Genomic DNA, 24,125 nt, shown 5'->3' on the forward strand with positions numbered 1-24,125 from the left:
AAAGTTGAATTTATATAGGTAGAAAGTAGAATAGTATTTGTCAGAGGCTATGTGAGTTAACTTGATTTTGGTAATTATTTCACATTGTGTGTGTTATGGTTGGGATATGAGGTATTCCCCCAAAGCTCCTGTTAATACAAGAATATCCAAAGGTTGAATAATTGTATGATGAAAGCTGAAACCTGATCAGTCCATCCAAGTTTGGGTAGACTGACTGGTTGTTAACCATAGGCAGGTGGGGCATGGCTGGAGGAGGTGAATCACTGGGGTCATGCCTTGGAAGGGTAGTTCTTCCTGTGGCCCCTCCCCATTTCTGTTACCTGACTGCTATGAGATGAGAAATTTTTGTCTGCTGGCTCTTCTGCCATGATGTGCTGCCTCACCTTAGGTCCTTGAACAATGGAGTTGGCCATCTATGGACTGATACCTGTGAAACCGTAAGCCTCAGAAAAGCTTTCCCTCCTCTAAATTGTTCTTGTCAGGTAATTTGGTCCTAGTGATGCAAAGGCTGACCAAAACAGAAATGGGTACCGAGAAGTGAGGTCATTGCTATGGCTCATCTGAGCGTGTGGTTCAGAATCTTTTGTAAAGGGGTTGCATGAGAAATTTGTATAATTTTAGTGTTGTAGACTGGAGGAGCTTTAGAATTTTGGAAGGACAGCTTAATGGGAAATTCTGGTGGGTTCTCAGAAGACCAGAATGCCAAAAGGAATGTGGACTGTGCTTATGAGGTTTCAGAGGGGAACGAGGACTCACACTATTGAGAATTGGAATGGAGACTACTCATGTTACATTCTGGCAAAGAACTTGGCTGCATTATGTCCACGTCTTGAGACTTTGTGTGAAGCCGAACTTAAAGGTGGTGGACTCATTAGTCTAGTGAGGGAAGGTTCAATGTAGCACAGCATTCAATCAGTGGCATGGATATTGCTGGCCGACTTTAGTCAGGTTTCCAGTGAGATTATGGAGCAGAAAGCAGAGCTAAAGAATTTAAAAAACTTGTAGTGTGATTAGAAAAGGATGTAAAACTGGGGCCACGGAAGCTTATTGAAGAGATTACAGCCCCTAAATATATGCTAAGAACTTTGCACAGACACAATAAAAAAAAAAAATGGCTTGAAGACATCTTAGAAATTTGTAAACCAAGCCCCCTGCAGGCTCAAGGGATATTCCTTTGAGAAGAGATCCTGGGGATATGCCCAAGGGGCCTAGGAAGGTGTTTCACCACTCTAAGATATGTACTCACAGGTCAGTGTAGCCCAAATACCAGGGAGCTCAGCTACAGTGCAAACTGATAGCTGACCTTGGTGGCATCCACATGGTGCTTCTTTTGCAGGAATGCAGGATACTTGAGGTAAGGATCTTGGAGGTTTCCACCAAGATTTCAAAGGCAGTTCTGGGAGGTCAGGAAATCTGTACCACCATCAGAGTCCCTGCAGGCTGCCCCTGTGAGGGCAATGCATGAAACTGTGAAGGACATGCTAACATTTGAATGGAGACCACAGAAATTAAGAGATGACATTTACTGTTGGCTGGGAAAGCTGTTGGCTTCAGAAAAAGCCAGGGTAAAAGAGTCCATGTGTGCTGCAACCAGCAAGGTCAAAGGGGTGGGGATTCCCAACTCTTTTGGAATGCATATCTCTCCAGCATGTGTCCTAGATGCTGTATGCAAAATTATAGGACCTGTTTGCCCAGCCCGGTTTCAGTCTTGTTTTGGCCTCATCCCTTCTTTCTATGTCCCTATTTCTCTTTTGTAGACTGAAAATGTTTACTCGGAGCCACTGTGTCTTGGTTATATATAACTTGCTTTTGAATTTTTATAGGGACTCACAACCAAAAGTTTGCCTTGAGTCTTAGAGATGACTTTGGACTTGGACTTTTGGGCAATGCTAAACTGTTAAGACTGGATTTTGCACTGTGAGATAAACATGAGTTTTTTGGGGGCCAGCGGCAGAATATTATGGTTTGGATATGAGTTGTCCCCCAAAAGTTACTGTTAATATAGGAATATTCAGAGGTAAAATGTTAGGTTATGAGAACTGAAACGTAATCAGTCCATCTTAGTTTGGATGGGCTGACTGGGTGGTAACTGTAGGCAGGTGGGGCATGGGTGGAGGAGGTAAATCACTGGAGGTGTGTCCTGGAAGATTTGTCCTGCAGTCCCCCTCCCACTTTCTGTATCCTGACTCTGTCCTGAGATGAGCAACTTTCTTTTGCTGGGCCCTTTCCCCATTATATGCTGCCTCACCTTGGGCCCAGAGCATGGAAGTTGGCCATCTATGGATTGAAGTTTCTGAAACCATGAGCCTCAAATAAACTTGTCCTCCTCCAAATTGTTCTTGTCAGAAATTTGTTCACAGTGCTGACTGAAAACAGACTGAAACAGAGCCCATATATCAAAAGTTCACATTGTATACTGTCACTGTGTGCAAGTTTTAATTGCCAATTATACGGCAATAAAGAAAAATAAATAAATATATAAATTTAATGGGGTTGAATTTAACATTTTCCTTTGCTATTTTATTCATAGTTTAATAAATTTGTCCATCCCATAATTTTATAAAAATATTACTATATATGAGTCCAACATTTTTATAGTTTTGTATTTCATATTCATGTCATTGATCCATACGGGTCACTTCTGTGTAAGGTGTGGAGATTCTATATCTCTATTTTCCAAAGTGATTGTCTCAGCACTGTTTATGGAATAGTAATTATTTTCTTCACTGATTTGCAATATTTATCTATAATTAAATAGATTTCTACATGTGCCTGCCCTATTCTTAAGCTCTTTATTTTTAGAAATTATTTTATTTATTTTTTTTTAAAGAGAGAGAGAATTTTTTAATACTTGTTTTTCAGTTTTTGGTGGACACAACATCTTTATTTTATGTTGTGCTGAGGATCGAACCCAGGGCCTTGCACATACTAGGCAAGCGCGTTACCGCTTGATCCACATCTTCAGCTCTAGAAATTATTTTATTTTTGATTAAAATATATATGAGTTGTCTGTATTAATGGAATTCAATGTGATTTTTCAACACACATATCCGGCATACACTTACCAGACCCAACTTCCCTTTATCTGTCCCTTTTCCCCTTCTTAACCTCTGGTAATCCCTTTTCTACTTTCATGTTGACTTTGTTTATTTTTCACATATGAGAAAGAACAATCTGTACTTGTCTATTGGAAACTGGCTTTTTTTTTCACTTTTGTTTTCCAGTTCCATCCTTTTGTTGCAAATGACAGAATTTTATTCTTTGTTATGACCAAATAATATTCCATTACATATCTGTATCACATTTTTTTTTATTCATCCATCTGTTGTTGGGTCCTTTGTGTTTGATTGATCTATTTTTATATCTACATCAATATAAAAGATATAATATTTTAATTATATAAGTTTTATAATAAGACTTGATATTATTTAATGCAATATTTCTCACATTGTCTTTTTTTCAGAGAAAGAATCTTGGCTCTTATTGGATTATCACCATTCTATGTATGTTTTAGAGACATCATTTTATAATTTGTAATACAAAACAAAACAATAAAAACATAAAATCAGAATTTTGACTGAAAGTACATTGAATCTATAGAACATTTTAGTAGACGTGATAACTTTATGATCCTAGTTTTTGCAATATACAAACATTTGTCTTTCTTTGATTTTAAGTATTAATGTAATATTTTTCAATAAAGTGGCATAATTTCATTAATAAAATTTTATATTTTGTTAAATTTATTCCTGAGGAATTCATATTTTATTGACTTTTTAATAAAAAGCAAAATAAGGATTATTCAGAAAAATATGCAGAAAATCCTAAAGAATACACAGGTATGATAATCGTGAAAAGATTTTGAAAACTTGGTTAATACAAAACCAGTAATGAAAGATTATATCACATAATTAATAACATAGCAGTTATATTTATGAAATTATTTATTGAATGTTGACATAATTTTAGGTTGTATGTTTTGACCTGTCATTAAGGACATTTTCCGTGTTTGCAGTTTGGTTATTACATTTTAGATAATTTTATAATAAACTTTATTACATATGTATCTTGTGCACACATATATTATTTCTATTGAACAAACATACTCAGAAGCAGAATTTCTGGAACATGGGCTATGTTTATTTTCACTCTAGTAAAGATGCTAATGTGCTTTAGAAATCATCCTCCTTATTATATTTCCCCCAGGAAATGAAACAAGAAAGCATTTATTTACTTGCTACATTCTATTTCTTGTATCTGATTGGTCCAAGTTTAATTTAAAGACTTTTACCACAAGCTTTTGTACTCAGGTCCTGTGTGCAGCTACTGGGGAATCTAGATTCTACCTCTGTGATATGGCATTTCTTTTGAATGCAGAAGCAGTAGGTGGATCCAGAAGTTCCAAGGATCCAGAAAGGCCAGACCTTGACTACAACAGTGGAGTTAATGAATGTCTTACTGAAGCTGCCCTTTACCATATGAGAAGAAAAACGATAGTTTGCATAGGAAATCAAGCCACTCTGGAGTCAGCCAGGATTCTTCACTGAGCCAGTGGCTTAGGTGATGGGCAGATGGAGCCATGAGTGTGGGATGTGTATAATCAGGACTCAGCAAACCTTTTATGCCCTCATCCACAGCTGCCCTTCAGAGCAGTAATGTGATGCAGGCACTGAGCCATGTAAAGAAAGGGAAGGAGGATCATCACAGGGGTCCGGTATCTGTGGTTTGACTAAGTCATTGGTTGACATGAGAGGGAATCCTCTCAAAACACAGGATTTCAAAATTATTGCTTTTTATTTGTTTCCATGTCTGCATGGTTCTTTTCTGATCCCCCAGTGACTATTTCATTTTCTAGGTATGATGCCGCCTGCAACTTCCTCTTTTTCTGGGTACTTCATGGCCATTCTTCTCTTACAGATGGAAATACTCACCTCAGGTAGGGAAATCTATTTATTTTTCAAGATTTCATCTCATCTATGAAGAAAAGATAATGGTAATAAATGATACTGAAGGAAATGATTGAGCTTTCTTGCTGCTAATCTGCAGATTTTACCCATCAGTTATAATTTTTTTAAGTTGTCAATGGACCTTTATATTTATTTATTTGTATGTGGTGCTGAGAATCAAATCCAGTGCTTCACACAGGCTAGGCAAGTGCTCTACCACTGAGCCACAACCCCAACCCAATCAGTTAAAATTTTGAGGATGGAAATGAGTGTGAATAATAAATGTTATTTGAATTGCTGTGTCTTTCTCAGCCGTGATTATATGCCACAGTGTTACGATGATAAGCCCAGGAGAAAAGACAGATAAACGTCTAACATCTCCCAATGGGGAGCTCAAATTCACATTGGTAAATTACAATGAATATACCTCTTTTATTTGAGGACCCACCACAATCATTTATATGACCATATGAATTAGAAGTTGATTGGATCCCCCAGAAAAAGGGTGATTATTATTTGTAATTTCATAATAAAGTTATCCCCGAAATTAATGATTTAAACCCACAGTTTTGTGGGTCAGGAATCTTGTCACTGCCCAGCTGGGTAATTTTTCTGCTACATGTGATATAAAGTGAGGTCACTTTCTGTATTCAACTGGTGGGAAGGGTGATCTGAAGGACCCAAGGTGGCTTTTCTCACATGTCTGGCATTTTGGTGGAATAGGCTGGAAGGCTGGGATCACCTGAAATGTTCAACTAACAAATCTACATGTGGCCTTTACGTCATAGTAACCTCAGGACTGTCAGACTTTATATCTAGCTGCTCTGGGTTTTCAGAAAAATTTTTACAAAAGGATAGACTGAGAGCTGCTCATATTTTGAGATGGGATCAGAAACTACTGCAGTCTCTATTCTACTATATTCTATGAGGTATATAAATTACAGAACACACAGCTCCAAGAGGAAGGAACAGGGGCACTTTGTCTTCAAGGAAGGAGCAACAAAATTTGTGGCTCCCTTCAATCCAAAACTGATACAGGAAAAAGTAGCCAGTGTATTTTAAAAGTAAAAGTTGCTAAGTTATACTCTATGTATATATGATATATCAAAATACATTCTACTGTCATGTTTAACTAAAAAAGAACAAATTAAAAAAAAAAAGTAAAGGTTGCTGTTCAACAGCTGAGGTCCACATCCCGCTTCCTGCCAGTGGGAGCATCTTTTATTCATTTTTTAAAAATTTATAAAATGCCTCATATGTTTAGATAATGTTTTATGCACCAAGAAAATACAAAGAAATAAAATGGAGTGTTATGTGTCATGACTGATGGATTAATGGACTATGAGAAAAAAATAAGAAAAGGAATTAAAAAGAGAACATCAGGGAGTGACATGTGCTATAAAGACGGGCAGTGGGCTGGGATGTGACTCAGCGGTAGAGTGCTTACCCACTTATTTACAAGGCCCTGGGGTCAATCCCCACTGTTGAAAAAGAAAATGTGTCTGTCATTGAGGGGTGGTCATGAGACCGTCCTCTAAGGAGCTATAGCTGAAGCCGGGACCTGAGAGATGAGAAGGAGGCAGCTATGGGAGACCCCAAGGGAAGACCAGGGCAGTCAGAGTGGAGATGCAGAAGTGAAGGGGATGAGGTGGTGCATTCTGCTGCGGCTTTCAGACTAAATGCTTGGCGTTCCACTTCCTCCACAGAGCAGTTCACTGTGCGCAGCTCCGCGAGCCACAGGGTGGTCACGGTGGGCGCACAGACAGAGTTCAGCTGCCAGCTGTGGCCACCCCAGAATGCACGGCACATGGAGGTGGGCTGGTTTCGGAATCAGTCCTCTCCGCTGGTTTACCTGCCTGCGAATGAGGAAGAGCGCTCTGGAGAAAGCACGCAGAACTCTGCGAATCCCACGTTATTCCTGAAGGACGCCCTAGAAGAGGGCAAAATATCCCTTAGAATCTACAATATCAGTATTTTTGATGGAGGGCTGTACCACTGTTTCTTTAGGGATGGTGACACCTATGAAGAGGCCACTGTGGATTTGAGGGTGGCAGGTAAGACTAGAGAAACCTCATCTCCAGGTTTCCTTGCTAATGCCATTCTGGGTCCACAACCCCAAATTCATGCATGGGAGATCCTGAGAAAATGATCTTGGGGCATTTAAAAATATTTATGACAATAATATAGCCGAATAGTAGAATTTATAGAAAAGTTATGGTGAATAATAGAATAACTGAGATACCATCAATTATATTATACATATAATATATTACATTATATTTTTATATTATATTTTCCTTCTGATCAAGTTAAAGTCACTGTTGTATTCTTCAATGGTGCCATTCACTTTCTTCCTTTTCAAGAATAACCATTAAACTCACATTATGTATCTTTTCATCTGGTTTATGTATAGGCATCAATAAAAATAGATGTTATTATTTTTTTTGTGTTTAAAAATCTTATACAACAGTGTCATTATAAATATTCTAACTAATCTAATTGTACTTAGTGTGTTATTATTGATATCAGTCCAAGTTTATCCAAGTAGATGCAGCTTACTCTTTATCTGCAGTATTGTATTTCACCAGGTAAGTATCTAACCATTGACTTCTGTATACCAACATTTGTGGACATATGCATGCAGAGAAGTTTCTTTCCTATGCTATGCTGTTATGTTGGGTGTGAGAGTTCCTTTAGAATATAGAACTAGGAGTTAAGTTGCTAGGTTTTTGTGCATAATTATCTTCAAATTAGTTTCACAAATTGCTCATTGAAATAATTAGGTCCATTTGTACGGGACTCAAGTCATGAAAACACTATATCATTATGGATACTTGTATTATGCTTTTAATTTTGCAAGTTTGATTTTAGCTTTGACTTTTCTCATTAGAAAACTTTTGCTTATTTCTTTCTTATTTGCTGGAGACTAGATTTTGTCTGTTTCTTGCTTATTATCTTTATCAATACTACTATTGAGTTCTTTGATTTTTTTTCTTGATTTATGGGAATTAATTTTAATCTAGATATCAATTTTCTGTTTTTTACATGATGCAATAATTTTTAGTGTATTGATATGTTTTACAGACATTTTTATGGTGAAAGATATAATCTGATAAAATCAAATTTACAGTTTATCAATGATGGTTTGTAATTTGTGTCCTGGAGCCAGCCACACTGGGGAGCTTTAGTTACTTTATGGCTTCCAATTCGTGGTAATGTCAGTCCCAGTTCTGTTCCTTCTGAACATTCCAGTGGCAGTGAAGTGATATGTCTCCAAGGTTTTCTTTGTATTTGCTGATGCTTCGTGATGTTGAGCGTATCTGAAGATACTTGTCGTTCATCTGGATAGCTTTTAAAATCAAATGCCTCATATAATCTTTTGTCTACTGTAAAAATTAAGTTTGTCTGTCTTATTGATTAATGACATGTTTCATATATTTTGGACACAGTTCCTTTCTCAGATGTGTTAGAAATGTCATCTTCTAATGGTCGCTTTCTTTTTAACTGCTTGTATATTGTCTTTGGATAAACAGAAATTTAATAAATTTTGTAAAGTCTAATTTACCAGTCTTTTTTTCCTATTGTTCATATGGTTTGTGTCCTGCTAGCTTAGATTTGGGTTGGGGAATCATCCTTTCCCTACTTGTGGCTACTTTCATGAAACTTATGGCATACCTAAGAAGGCCCATTGACTTCTCAATTCTTGAGTCCACACTGTTAATTGTAGTATCACTTCTCTCTCTTCTCCCCAGCTATAGGCACAGACATACAGATTAGTGTTCAGGTTTCTGACACAGAGGGGCTGCTGGTGGAATGTGACTCAGGAGGGTGGTTCCCACAAGCTGAGATGACGTGGAGAGACAGCAGTGGAAATACAATTCCACACTCATCAAAATATTACTCTCAGGATGGAACTGGATTATTACACCTGAAGATGAGTGTTCTTCTCAAAAACAGCACCCATGGTCCCGTCACTTGCTGCTTTTACAACCCAGCCACTGGCCAGGAGAAAAGAGCAGGTATTGTCATATCAGGTGAGTGCTTGTGGTGGGGTTTATAAAGGAAGAGCTGTTTTAATCAATGTGTCAAAATAAGAAGGAAATTGAGTGAAATAATAAATGTTAAATTGCTTGATAAACTATGAGCTTCTGCAGACCTGTACTATTTAAATCATATTAAATTGCTAGGAACAAGTAAAATACCAGACACTGAAGGGAATACTAATAAAAGTACAAGGTATTGACATGATTAGAGAAAGAGCTCTTATTTTTTGTGGCATGTTAAGGATTGAACAGTTCTATGACCATTGATATTTCTAATTTGGAAAAAAAATAACATGTGTGGTATTTTGAGCTTGAAATTAAACATTGTGAGTGAAATGGTTTTATAAGATATAAATCAGTATGCTTAAGTAAGACTAAGTTAAAAAGTATACATGGCACAAGTTGACTTCATTGCTACCTTATGAAGAAGCAGGCGGGTAGAGAAGTCAGTTACTATAGATCCATTAAGCAAGTGACAAACCCAGGATTAGATCCCAGATTCTCATCCATGATTCAAGGCTTTTTTTTCTGGGAAGCGATGGGTGTGATGAGTCAGGTTAGAAACAAGCATCATAAAATTGTGCCCTTTGTGCTTCAGTGACTAGGTGCAGTAGCTAGGGGACCTAAGGTGGATGGAAAGGATAAGATGTAGAAGGAAGGAAAGGGCCCAGCAGCTCAACTGCTATACAAGAGGACTCACCAGTTCAGACAATGGACTGTCAGATAGCTCACAGTGAATGCGGCTCTACTCCTCGAAGCAATTCCCAAACTCATTATTGCTGAACCATCCTAGGGGCTTCAGTCCTCATTTGTGTGGTTAAATCGGCTTTCATTGTTATAACCTTATTCTAATTCTTGGGAGTGAGAAAACAGTACACAAATTTCTTTTTATATCTAGAGGTTGCATATATCACCCTATTTCTCTTCTAATGGCCCAAATTAATTTCTATGGCCAACTTCGAGGTAGGCTGTTGTATATATTCTTTCACTTAGTGACCATATGCCTAATAAATATTTCTGAGTATGGGTCATGAACCCCTTAAAAAACCTAGAAAACCTGTTTATTAAGCACAGATAGGTTTATAAGAAATAATGCTATAAATTCCCTCTCCTAATATCCTCAAATGGGGATATTAGGAGAGGGGATTTATAGAATTTTAGAGTTCCTTCTAGATAGTTTAAAGATAGGTCTTGCAAGGTGGGAAAGTGATTAGATAGCTTTGGACTGGTGAGCACAGATAAAAGTCCTAAAGTGTCTTGATGAGCCAGTTGTTAATCTTGTTGAGGAGGCTACTCGGGTTGATTCACAATGTTACCTCCCAGGAACAAGTGTTTCCTGGAGCCAGTAGCCAAGTTATAATTGCTCATTTTCAGTTGTTTAACATAAAGATAGGAAAGTAGGACTAATACCCAAACTGCTTACAACAAGAACAAGAAATTATTAGGTCTCAGTATTGCTTGACTCAGATACAAGGATTGTTTTCGTTTCATTTCTTAAGGGATACTATTACCAAAAAGGAAAATGGGGACTGTTCCTTGAGAAAGACACCATCAGTGTCTACCAGGGGGTCCTGGGAGATGAGCTCAGATCAATTTTAGCTCTATTGTTAGAATGCCACAAAGAGAAGGTAACGGTTAACTAGATCCAGTTTATAAAGGCTCAATATCAGGGAATTATGAAATTATCCTTTTCCCTCTCAGTCAAGGAGGAACAATGAAGAAGATGATGAAACAAATCTTCTAAGCCCTTTATCCTGTTCATTAAAACCCCACTATAGATGGGGTTTCGTGAGGGATAATTTGTGATCCAAAATGTTCTCCTTAATTAACTCATGATTTCAATATCCTGCTCTACTTCATTGGGACTTTACTTCTGTTGTCCTTTCCTATTTCTATTCGGAGTCACTTAAGCTTCTGAAACTGGACAAGAACAATCAATGTTGTTGAAGCTAAAATGTGAAGGTAGAGTCTGAACTCCATGATGATTGATTTTTCAAAATTTGAATCAAAGCCTTTCATAAAATGAAAAATCAAGTTCAGTCATGGTGATAGATAAGTTAAGGGAGACTCTTTTTTTTTTTAAAAATATCATTCTTTAGTTGTACACAATACCTTTATTTTATTTATTTTTATGTAGTACTGAGGATTGAACTCAGGGCCTCACATGTGCTCTATCACTGAGCCACAGCCCGGCCCTTAAGGGAGACTCTTGACAATGAAGCTGTGTTTTACTTGTTTTTTTTCCCCCGGTTGTTTCTAGAATCCATGTAATCCTCAAGTTCCTATAGTTTGGTGCTATTTTATTAAGTTATTCTGGTATGCCTCAAACGATTTATTAATTTAAATATACTGCAATAGTTATTTTGAGTTTTGCATCTGAAAACATCTACCATACAGAGGTATTAATTATATGATTCTGTGGTTGGTTGGTTGGTTCATTTGCTTTCAATCTTTCCTTCTTCATTCCTTGGGAAAATGTCTCTTTTAATAACATTTTTTATATAAGCCTCTTTAAATTCCTCTAGTGATTGGTATATAAGAATGAGCCAAATGCTAACTCTCTGCTCTCCCTATTTTCTGGACTTTGAGGAATTTGAGTAGTTACTTGCAATGTCACCACTAAGCAATTCACTCTTACTGATTTTTTCCAATGTTTTGAGTACAATATTAGGCATCCTCGTCTTGGGAGAATTTTTCTATCATATTGGTCCTACAGGAAGTACCTAAAAGGAATTTAATACTGAATGTCAGAAGACTTTCTCAATTTTAATTCTTTATTATTTTAGAGCTCTTATATTTTTATGAAACTTCTTTGAGTTTTACCAGTGACACTTCTGATCCAGTTCTATAGGCAATGACTTCCTCAGATCCCAGAATCCTGTTCTAGAATTTCCTCCATCTCACAGATTACCCACTAGAATATAAGAACCAAAACAGTAAGTTATTCCTCTATCCAATCCTGTTTCATCCTTGGCCCAATAACTGCCAAGTCCTGTTCTTTCCCCAGGTCCAGCTTCATTGGCCAATAGCCCTCACCTAAACCCAGAGTACATAATATCGAGGGTAATAGGGACCTTACGTGCAGGTGGATCCTGCTTCCATGTACAATGGAGTCTTATGATCCTGCTGTTTTACTTACCAGGTACTTCTGCTCTCTCTTTCAGATATCCTGTTGAAATCAGAGTGTATGTTTTGGTCAGCTACAATTGCTCTGATATATGCGATCATTATGATCCCTGTGTTGGCTCTTCAATGTTGCAGAAAAAGAGGTATTTAATTTAGGAAGGATAAAGCATTAAAGAGCTCTCATCTCTTCTTCACTTGATACCAAGTGTTTGGAGGTGGTGATACAAAACTGTGTGAATCTGCATCTTACTGCATGCCACTACTGTGTTTGCCAAAGGGGGCCTCCTTGTCTTGAGCCAGGTCTCAGACTAAGCTGCTGCCCTCCCTCCTCACATTGCTCTTCAGAGTCAAGACACTGCCACTGCTATTGCAGCTGTGACCACCAAGATCTCCTGGTCCCTTCAGAGGTCATTGCTGATTTCCTCCCACTTTCTGGACCATTTCCTGGAATATGAAAAATAATAATAGATCTGTTCTCTTCCTTAGGCACCCATATATTTTTAGACTTTTGCTCAAAGAAAAAGAAAAATGTAAGAACCAATTAACCCAATTCTTGGTCTTTCTGTGTCTCTTTTCCATTACTCTTTTGTTCTTCTTGTGAAATTAACCTTAATATACACTCTTCCCCCCACGCCCCCTCATTAGGGGCTATAAAATGCCACCTTAATTTCAGGGAGCTGAGAGAAAGCATGAGATACAATTGTGAATGGTCTCAAATAGTACTGGACATTAGATCTTTAGACAATGAAAGATGAGTAACAGAAGTGACAGGTGATAACACGCAGATTCCATCACCTGTCACTGAGAGAAAGGTGTTCTAGGCTATTCTGGATGGAGGATGTGATGGACAGGAAACCTCTGGGAGGTGATCCAATCTGTAGTGAGGTATGCACAAGTCAAAGGATAAGGTGCATTTTGGGAGTTACTGAGCAAGACTTACCTTGATTCAGGAAATCGGGCTAAAAAAAGAATAGAGAGTGCATCTTGGCTAGTCCTCTATCCAATTCATAAAGACCTCCACAAATTTAAATGAGTATTTATCATGTGCCAGAAGATGTAATCAACAATTTATCATCCATATCTTAACTGATTTATTAAGATAAATTTATCCCTATAAAAGCAGGTCCCATTTATTATCATCATCTTTCAGATGAAGACATTAAATAATAATCAGAGTTATTAGGAAAATTGTTCAAACTGAAGCAACCTATAAATGTGGATTGAAACCTAGATGTGTCAAAGGTCAATACTTTGCTCTGCCAAGTAGGGTAGCACATGCCTCTAAATCCAAGGGCTGGAGTCGCTGAGGTAGGAGGATCACAAGTTCAAAGCTGGCCTCAGCAAATTAGCCAGGTGAGACCCTGTCTTAAAATAAAAACTTAAAAAAATGACCTGGGGATGTGGCTCAGAGTAAAAGTGCCCAGGGCTTCAATTCCTTGTACCAAACAAACACTTTGCTTTTGTAATGGCAAAAGGATGCTTTTCTCATCAGAAGATATGCGGTAGCAAGACCTACTTTGCATACTTAAAGTGATGGAGAAGTCACTAACTCATTAGAACTTGACTTATTTTTATTTTATTTTATTTTATTTATTTATTTTTTAATTTTTTATTGTTGGCTGTTCAAAACATTACATAGTTCTTGATATATCATATTTCACAATTTGATTCAAGTGGGTTATGAGCTCCCATTTTTACCCCATATACAGATTGCAGAATCACATCAGTTACACATCCATTGATTTACATATTGCCATACTAGTGTCTGTTGTATTCTGCTGCCTTTCCTATCCTCTACTATCCCCCCTCCCCTCCCCTCCCCTCCCCTCTTCTCTCTCTGCCCCCTCTACTGACATTCGTTTGTCCCCCTTGTATTATTTTTCCCCTTCCCCTCACTTCCTCTTGTATGTACTTTTGTATAACTCTGAGGGTCTCCTTCCATTTCCATGCATTTTCCCTTCTCTCTCCCTTTCCCTCCCACCTCTCATCCCTGTTTAATGTTAATCTTCTTCTCATGCTCTTCGTCCCTACTCTGTTCTTAGTTACTCTCCTTATATCAAAGAAGATATTTGGCATTTGTTTTTTAGGGATTGGCTAGCTTCACTTACCATAATCTGCTCTAATGCCATCCATTTCCCTGTAAATTCTATGATTTTGTCATTTTTTAATGCAGAGTAATACTCCATTGTGTATAAATGCCACATTTTTTTTTATCCATTCATCCATTGAAGGGCATCTAGGTTGGTTCCACAGTCTAGCTATTGTGAATTGAGCTGCTATGAACATCGATGTAGCAGTGTCCCTGTAGCATGCTCTTTTTAGGTCTTTAGGGAATAGACCGAGAAGGGGAATAGCTGGGTCAAATGGTGGTTCCATTCCCAGCTTTCCAAGAAATCTCCATACTGCTTTCCAAATTGGCTGCACCAATTTGCAGTCCCACCAGCAATGTACAAGTGTACCCTTTTCCCCACATCCTCGCCAGCACTTGTTGTTATTTGACTTCATAATGGCTGCCAATCTAACTGGAGTGAGATGGTATCTTAGGGTGGTTTTGATTTGCATTTCTCTGACTGCTAGAGATGGTGAGCATTTTTTCATGTACTTGTTGATTGATTGTATGTCCTCCTCTGAGAAGTGTCTGTTCAGGTCCTTGGCCCATTTGTTGATTGGGTTGTTTGTTCTCTTATTGTCTAATTTTTTGAGTTCTTTGTATACTCTGGATATTAGGGCTCTATCTGAAGTGTGAGGAGTAAAGATTTGTTCCCAGGATGTAGGCTCTCTATTTACCTCTCTTATTGTATCTTTTGCTGAGAAAAAACTTTTTAGTTTGAGTAAGTCCCATTTGTTGATTCTAGTTATTAACTTTTGTGCTATGGGTGTCCTATTGAGGAATTTGGAGCCCGACCCCACAGTATGTAGATCGTAGCCAACTTTTTCTTCTATCAGATGGCGTGTCTCTGATTTGATATCAAGCTCCTTGATCCATTTTGAATTAACTTTTGTGCATGGCGAGAGAAAGGGATTCAGTTTCATTTTGTTGCATATGGATTTCCAGTTTTCCCAGCACCATTTGTTGAAGATGCTATCCTTCCTCCATTGCATGCTTTTAGCCCTTTTATCAAATATAAGATAGTTGTAGTTTTGTGGATTGGTTTCTGTGTCCTCTATTCTGTACCATTGGTCCACCCGCCTGTTTTGGTACCAGTACCATGCTGTTTTTGTTACTATTGCTCTGTAGTATAGTTTGAAGTCTGGTATCGCTATACCGCCTGATTCACACTTCCTGCTTAGCATTGTTTTTGCTATTCTGGGTCTTTTATTTTTCCATATGAATTTCATGATTGCTTTCTCTATTTCTACAAGAAATGCCGTTGGGATTTTGATTGGCATTGCATTAAACCTATAGAGAACTTTTGGTAATATCGCCATTTTGATGATGTTAGTTCTGCCTATCCATGAACAGGGTATATTTTTCCATCTTCTAAGATCTTCTTCTATTTCTCTCTTTAGGGTTCTGTAGTTTTCATTGTATAAGTCTTTCACCTCTTTTGTTAGGTTGATTCCCAAGTATTTTATTTTTTTTGAAGATATTGTGAATGGAGTGGTTGTCCTCATTTCCATTTCAGAGGATTTGTCGCTGATATACAGGAATGCCTTTGATTTATGCGTGTTGATTTTATATCCTGCCACTTTGCTGAATTCATTTATTAGCTCTAATAGTTTCTTTGTAGAGCCTTTTGGGTCTGCTAGGTATAGAATCATGTCATCTGCAAATAGTGATAATTTAAGTTCTTCTTTTCCTATTTTGATGCCTTTAATTTCTTTCGTCTGTCTAATTGCTCTGGCCAGTGTTTCAAGAACTATGTTGAACAGAAGTGGAGAGAGAGGGCATCCCTGTCTTGTTCCAGATTTTAGAGGGAATGCCTTCAAGAACTTGACTTATTTTTAAAAGTCATTCAACAAATGTGTATTGAACATCTCTTAGATACTAGGCACATCTAATCTCAGTGCCTAGTTTCTAAGATATATTAACAATAAAGCAAAGAGGGAAAAGATAAAAGTCTTTGCTCTCCTAGAGCTTACTTCTAGAATAATGTGAAAAAAGTTCTTTCTTTTAGAACTTTCCTGGCAGTGATTGCTGGTATCTGTGATAAACAAAATAAACAAACCAAAAAAGAAAACCCTGAAGTAACTGACATCTCCTAGAAAAAAAATCACATAGAAAACTATGAACTAAGTTAAAACAAACAAACAAAAAGAACCCATAGTCTTTTCTAGGTTTTTTTTTTTCATTTCAAGTATTCATTGTTCCTTGCAATATCTCAGAATAATTGATCAATCTTGCCATTTTACTTTAGGTTCAGTAAATGAATAGTTTTTAAAAAACATCTAGCTTTATGTAGTAAAAATAAGGAGAGTTGTCCAACCTTGAAATGATCTTTCTCATACTGTAGTATGAATGTAGGTATTCAAGTAAAGATGGAATGGCTAAATACCAGGGGTGCTGTAGAGAAGATTCTGGCACTACACCTTGCCATTACAACTGTGAAATTCTTGAGTTCCAAGGCTCTTTTCTCCTCTTTTAGCTAACTCCAGGTTTCCCAAAATTGCCTTCGCAAAACATTAAGCATTCAGACATGTTACGGTGAACCAGAGTCCCACACTCTCTAGGTCTTATTTCCAGGTTGATCACATGCTGTACTGTGTAGAACGGTAGGAAGAAACTCTTCTTCCTTACCCCGCTCTATCCTCAGCCCAGCTGACCGTCAGTCTTGGCCTCATCCCTAGTGCTGGGATATATCCTCACACATAGTCCTGCCTATCAGACCCAGGCCCTGACATAGGTTTAGTAGACCTCAATGAATAAAGCCTCAGGACATTTAAGTTTCTTGAATCCTGCGTATATGTGGCTATTTCAGTGCATTCCCCACGTCCTAGTTACCTAATTCTCCATCTCCTCCACTCTTTTTCAGTTCTACAGAATAGAAGAACTTGCTTTCAAGTTGTGCTTCAGGGTCTTCCTTTAGTGTTACATGTGGCCTTCTTACCTCTCTACTTCAGGTTCAGGAGCAGAGGTAAGTGGGACTGGAAAAATCAGATTTTTTTAGTTGATGTCCTTCCTGTCTGATACCTTTTTACATGCACGTTTTAGATAAAGTTGAGTGGCCTTTGTAGCAGTAACAGGATAAGGAGTCTGGATTTAGATGATGTCTTGAGGTTTCAGATGCTGCCCACTCAGCTGTGTAAGGACCAGAGTTTTTAAGCTTCTCTCCTGGATGTTTGTGTTTCCATTACTACTCAAATAGTAGCACACAAACATCAAAGGAAAGATGTATTTTGTCAGGTCTAGAAGCCATCTAATTCAGAGCCATTTACAAGACAAATTATTAATGTCACCTATGCATTGGCACCCAGCCAGTAATTTATGGCTGTTTTTGGTTTAGACAGAGGTGTTCTTTGAAATATTAATTTAAAAATCCAAATGAAGAATATAACTTGATTCCTGATTCAGTTTCCAGACTATTGAAAGCTATCATTTGGTCCTCTTGACTATGTATTCAGAGGCTATTTAGAAGTGCAACTATACTATATCATATACTTTATTATGTTAGTAATTGTTATGTTTAACAATACCCTTAACTTGTTTGCCTTTACTGAGAAGTGTTTACATGGGACAATGACTATTAAAGTAAACGAAAGGAGCTGTTATTATTTGCAAAAGCTTTGCCTTCATTCTTTAGACAAAACTGGACCAGATGTTAAACAGATTGCTTTTTCAAATTTAACATGTATTTTTTGAGTTGCCGATAACAAACCTTATTCCAAACCTCAAATCTTAAATGAGCCCAAAAGACAGGTCCACCAGGATTGTCTAAAAAATAGCAAGGATGAGTAAAAATGTATAAGATATAATTCTATTTCTAACACTATGGAGAACTCCAAATCATTCTTTTTCTGACCACATGTGCTATAATATCTACATATGTATGTATGTGTGTACATTTCTATATATCCATTTAATTTATAATCTTATATATCTGTCCAACTATCATTTTCAAGTTGTTTTGAACCATTAAGAAAATATTTTGAGTAATGGAAAAAAAGAGATATAGGTTTAGTCAGCTTGTTTGCTGCTGTGACCAAAAGATCCGACAATAACAATTAGAAGAGGAAAAATTTATTTGGGGGCTCACAGTTTCAGAGGTTCAGTCTATAGATGGCTGACTCCATTCCTTGGGGCATAAGGTAGTGCAGGACATCATGTCAGAAAGGTATGGTAGAGGAAAGAGGCTTAGGACATGGTACCCTGAAGGTGGGGGAGAGTAAAGGAAAGGTGGGGGACTCCCTTTACCACATATGTGCACCAAAGACACAATCCCCAGGGACCCACCTTCTCAGTCACATCCTACCTGCCTATAGTTACCACCCAGCTAATCCCTATCAGGGGATTAATGCACTTATTAGGTTAAGACTCATGACCCAATCATTTCACTTCTAAACTTCCTTGCATCTTGTCACACATGAACTTTTGAGGGATACTTCATATCTAAGCCATAACATTCCACTCCCCAAAAGCTCATGCTAATCTCCCAATGCCAAATACATTTAGTCCATTTTCAAGAATACCCATAATCTTAACAGTTTTAGCATTGCCCAGAAGTCCAAGTCCAAATCTTCTGAGGCTCAAGGCAAACTCTTATCTGTGAGCCTCTGTAAAAATCAAAACCAAGTTGTACATATTCAATATCTAAAGGTACAGAGTAAACATTTTCATTCCACAAGGGAGAAATGGCATAGAAAGAAAGGATGGGACCAGAGCAAGACTGAAATTCAGTTATAGGCCCTGTAACTCTACAGCCAGCATCTGGAGCACATGGTATTGTGATGTTTTCTCCAAAGGGCTTGGGTAGCTTCACCCCTATGGCTTTGCTATTTGCAGCCTAGATGGCGTCACTCTTGGCCTATCTCTGTTCAATTCCTGCAGTTTCCTTGGCAGACAGTCTGTGGTATTGGCATTTCTCAGTCTTGGGAGTCTCCTCTGCAGCTTCAGCTTCCTTCTTACATCTTCACACATCTCCTTCTTAAGGGCTGCCCATAGGGACTCCAACCCTGGGGCACTCTGCCTGCCTTCCCAGGCCTTCCTTTGGTGAAAGCCTCTATACCCCCCAACCCCAGTATCCTGCATTTCTGTAGGGTTACTGCCAAGGTCTGCTACCATCTTAATCTGAAACCAAGCCTCCATGGACACTGACTGCAGCAGCTTCTGAGTGTCCGGGCAGCTGAGTATGGTCAAACAACTTCCTAGGTCCCCCTGTGCAAGTAGGGTGCCCCACTGGTCTCTTCTCAAAGAATTTTTACTTTTACAGCCTTCTGAGATGGGCATAGTCTTGTCAATTCCTGAGATACCCTTAAAACATCTTTCCTACTATTTCTGGAAAAGTATGTAGAGTTTCTTTAGTGACAGTAGTGTTTTTAACCACCATGCCTTCATTAGCTCTAGTTTTGCTGACAGATTTCTGGCCAAACTGCAAGTGTAAAAATGTTTTCTGCTTTCTACTCCTGATTACTACAATAAACTTGGCTAAAAGCCACCAGCAATATCTCGCAGAAAGTCTCGGGACACAGGCAGAATGTAGACAACTTCTCATCCGGAGCAAAACATGATGGCCTCAAGTCTATATTCCAATAGAGTCCTCTTTTTCCTCTGAAACTTCTTGAACCTAGTCTTCATTGTGCATGGTCCTATCAGCATTTTGGTCTTCTGAGTTCCACCAGCCTCACACATTAAACTCTGCTTACAACAATCTAAAACTTTCTCAGCTTGCACTGATACACTTTTTGAAATTCCTCCCACATATTCTGAAAATCTCCCAAATCTTCTGAACCACATGGTCAGGTTAGTCACAGCAATGACTCCACTTCTTGGTACCAATTTCTGTTTTAGTTAGCTCTTTTTATTAATCATATAATAATATGATTAATGCACATGAATGTATTAATCGGGTGGTAACTGCACATAAATAGGATGTGGCTAGAGGAGGTGGGTCACTGGGGCTTGCCTTTGGGGTATATAGTTTGGGGTATATAATTTGTCCTTGGTTTAGTGGAGCTCTCTCTCCGCTCCCTGGAGCTGTGACCTGAGCTGATTTCCTCTGCTACACCCTTCTACCATGTTATTTTGCCTCACCTCAGCCCCAGAGCAATGGAGTTGGCCATTTAAGGACTGAAGCCTCTGAAACCATGAGCCCCAAATAAACTTGTCCATCTCAATAATGTTCTTGATAGTTCTTTTGGTCACAGTGAAAAATCTGACTGAAACCATACCAAAGAATACCAATAAAAGTACCCTTACCTTGATAATTCATAGACGTAAACCCTCCTTCAATGAGATTGAAGTCATTAAATGGGTAAAACTTGGTAAAATTTAGTATTTTAAAGATAAAGCCAAAACTGATTGACTGCCCTAAAGGATATTAAGATTCAAGAAAAATTGTCAAAGACAACTTTTAGTTTTTGAGATTTTGTGTTCTTATTACAGAAGGAATATAATTAGATTTTAATTTTTCATCTTATTTGACAATTTAAATGAATTGCTTATGTTTTTGACATTAATGTTTCAATAACATTATTTTGTGTTTATTTCACATTCCTTTTCTTTATACATGCTTCCATTCTTTTTTTATGATCATTTTATTGAATATTTTTAATCATCCTGGTTTTGCTTTCATAATTTTAATCATTCTATGTCTTTTTACTTATAATGGACATAATTTAAACAATGGTCCCTATCATTTAAGCAGTTTCTTTAGAAAATCCATACAAGGAGGAAGAGGAGGAGGAGGAGGTTAACTATCATGTCCAAATTCAATTAATATCTTAAGTACTCATAAGAATAATAAGACCTTGGACTAGTTTCATAACATTTAACCTCCATGGAGATATACATTATGGTTGTTGAGGATTTTAATTATGTATTTAAACCTAATTCATGGTTATTATAATTGCTGTTTTATATAGAATCATTTATATTTATCCATCAGTATATACTTAAAATATTTTATAACATTTATTCTTTCTGACCTGTTAGAATTTACAAATACTATCACACTATCTGGTGGCCTTTATCTCATCTTTATTGCAATAGCTATTGGATTTTAGGTTGCATTTATTTTCTTCCAGTGCATTGAACTTATTGTTTCACTATTTTGGCTTCCACTGTTCCTGTTCTATTGAGAAGTCTGATTTCAGTGTACTTGCCACTTTTGAATTCAGCCTCTATTGCTCTGGAGATTCAAAAGACTTTTTTTGTGACTTGTGAATTTGTGTGTGTGTGTGTGTATACTTGCATGCCTCATTGTGGGATTATTTTTATTTTTCATAGTAACTATGTTTGGTTCCCTGATTTCTGCATTAGTATCTTGTATAAGGGCTCAAAAATTCTTAGCCATCATTGTTTTACATATTTCCTTTGCTTTCTTTATCTAATTTTTCTTCTTTAACAACTTTTATATGACCATTGATTGGAACTTTCTATTCTATCTCATATATTTTCTTCTTTATTTTCTATTTTTTCTTTCCATATTCATGTTGTTCAACATATTGTCAAGTTTACTAACTCACTCCAAAATTGACTAATTTGTTGTAGAATTTAGACTTTGAATTCTCAATTTCAAAAATTATGTTTCAATACATAATTTATTAATGCATTTTTCCATTACTTAAATAGATCGACTTTGTTCTACTCCAATATTATGTTGCATATTACAACTTCCTCTTTCATTCAAATTGCAGTTGCAAAAAATGTTTATTTATCCAACTGCTCAGAGTCCCAATGTGTTATATCTGTAAAATTTCCAGAACTTTTTATCTTTAAAAATCCTAAATGAGGACATAAAATAAATAAGAGTATGTTCTTGGTTAGCTATGGATGAATGAATAGAAATGACGTCTCACAATTTGCATTATAGCTCAGGTCAAATTACACATATCATCTGACTTAAACTATCTACTCTTGTCTCATCATGTCATAAAGCCTAGAGTAACTGTTCTAAATTTGATCTCTTCCTCTTACTAAGTAGGCTCCAACATATCTGGTTTCTTAATTGGTGCATGTTTTCCAGTCCCTATTTTCTTTTTTTTAAAAATGTACTGTTTAATTTTTTTTCTTTTTTTTTCCAGGCTTTATTTCAGATGACCTGTACTCATTGTATTGTGGATGGATATGGGATCTATGCATAATGTTGACTGTATTGATGGTGTTTTTCTCTGTGCTTATTCTCACTCTACTTAACATATCAACAGTAAGTGAGGCAGTGAGGGTGGGAACTCCACAAATGTATCTCCCATACCTCTACCTAAATCCCCTAGGTCATTAGACTTCATTCAGTGAAACTTCTGTTATAGGGTCAAGTAGAATATAGAAAAAAAATGGTGGCTTGGGTTATCCATGTTTCTCTCTACTTTCATAAGCAGACTGGGACCATTGTACAATTTCCCTGTGTTTTCTTAAGTGTTGTAGGATCCACTAAATTGCAAAGCCCTTCTTGTGAAAGAACACATAAATGTGAGACTATAAATTTTGCTACCCACATTTAAGATTAATTAACACCAGAGAAAGACAGAAAGACCCCAGCCCAGCTATATCCTGCTGGTTCAATGTTGAATGCTGCAGATCCACAGGAAGGCTCATATTGACCCCTCCATTGAACTCTTCCTTCAGCTAACCTTATGACATGGTCAGGTAGGCATGTGTACAGGGAGTGGAGGCATACTTCTGAAATCATGAGCAATTCTCACGTGAGAGTCACATATCAAACAAACAAACAAACAAAAAATAGGTGCTGTGGCATAAGAGCCAGGCAAGTCTGCCTCACTAACATACGTGTGTTTCATACCTGTCTTGTCATGGATTCATGCTAATCAATTACCCCCTTAATCAATATGTTTTTTACTTGTGTAGGACTAAAAAAAAAAAAAAAAAGAGTCCCTTTAAGGATGTGAGGATTATATAATGAGAAAGAGTGAAAAACCACATCTAAATTTCTTGTTATCTGCCCTTCAAAGCCTGGAGAATTTGGGGAAGTCATACCCAAAACTTCATAAAGCAAATCTCAATTACTGAAAATGTCCTCATTGTACTAGAAGTTTTGTATTTAATTCTAGAGACCTTTCCCCCAACATGAGTCTTTTTAAAAAATACTTATTTATTTTTAAGTTTTAGGTGGACACAATATCTTTATTTTACATTTATGTGGTGCTGAGGATGGAACCCAGTGCCTCGCATGTGCTAAGCGAGCGCTCTACCACTGAACCACAACCCCAGCCCCAACATGAGTCTTATAACAAAATTTTAGTCTCTTTTATAAGCATTTCCTCCAATCCTGGATATTAAAAGTATAAAAAGATAGAGATAATTGGGCATGTTGTAGAATCTGAAAAATACTTCTCCCCTCTTCTCTTTTGGTCCTTTTCCTCCTCATCCCCCCACTCCTCCTCCTCCTTCCCCCACTCCTCCTCCTCCCCCTCCTCTCACTCCCCCCTCCCCCACTCCTCCTCCTCCCCCCACTCCTCCTCCTCCTCCCACTCCTCCCACTCCTCCTCCTCCCCCCCTCCTCCCCCTCCTCCTCCTCCTCCTCTTCCCTCTCCTCCTCCCACTCTTCCCATTCCTCCTCCCTCCTTCTTCTCACCTCCTCCTCCTCTCCCTCCTTTTCCTCCTCTTACTCCTCCCTGCCCCTCCTCCTCCTCCCTCTCTTCCCTCTTCTCCCCCTTCTTTTTCTTGACATGGCCTCACTATATTTCCTAACCTGGCCTCAAGCTCACAATCCTTCTAGTCTCAGCCTCAGAGTAGCTGGAACTTCAGACACATGCCATTATGCCAAGATAGAATCGGGATTCTTGAATCTTCCTTACCCTCTAATAATTGTACCAACAATATTTCCAGGGAAATAATGAACATAAACAATGTTAGAAAAATCATCGCTCCTTAATATTGGGAACTTTCCTCAAAACA

General features: G+C 37.7%; 1 protein-coding gene across 1 annotated transcript in view; it reads left to right on the plus strand.

The window, feature by feature from the left end:
* Window positions 1-4,860: 4,860 nt before the first annotated feature.
* Window positions 4,861-24,125, plus strand: part of LOC114094073 (selection and upkeep of intraepithelial T-cells protein 9-like) — a 37,277-nt gene continuing 18,012 nt past the window's right edge. The window contains exons 1-4 of the mRNA XM_027937021.2: window positions 4,861-4,936; window positions 8,699-8,980; window positions 17,089-17,190; window positions 22,295-22,416. Coding sequence (XP_027792822.2) covers window positions 4,861-4,936; window positions 8,699-8,980; window positions 17,089-17,190; window positions 22,295-22,416 — 582 coding nt within the window. The remainder of the gene's footprint in view (window positions 4,937-8,698; window positions 8,981-17,088; window positions 17,191-22,294; window positions 22,417-24,125) is intronic.

This window comes from Marmota flaviventris, chromosome 10, assembly GCF_047511675.1.
Source record: "Marmota flaviventris isolate mMarFla1 chromosome 10, mMarFla1.hap1, whole genome shotgun sequence".
Lineage (NCBI taxonomy): Eukaryota > Metazoa > Chordata > Mammalia > Rodentia > Sciuridae > Marmota > Marmota flaviventris.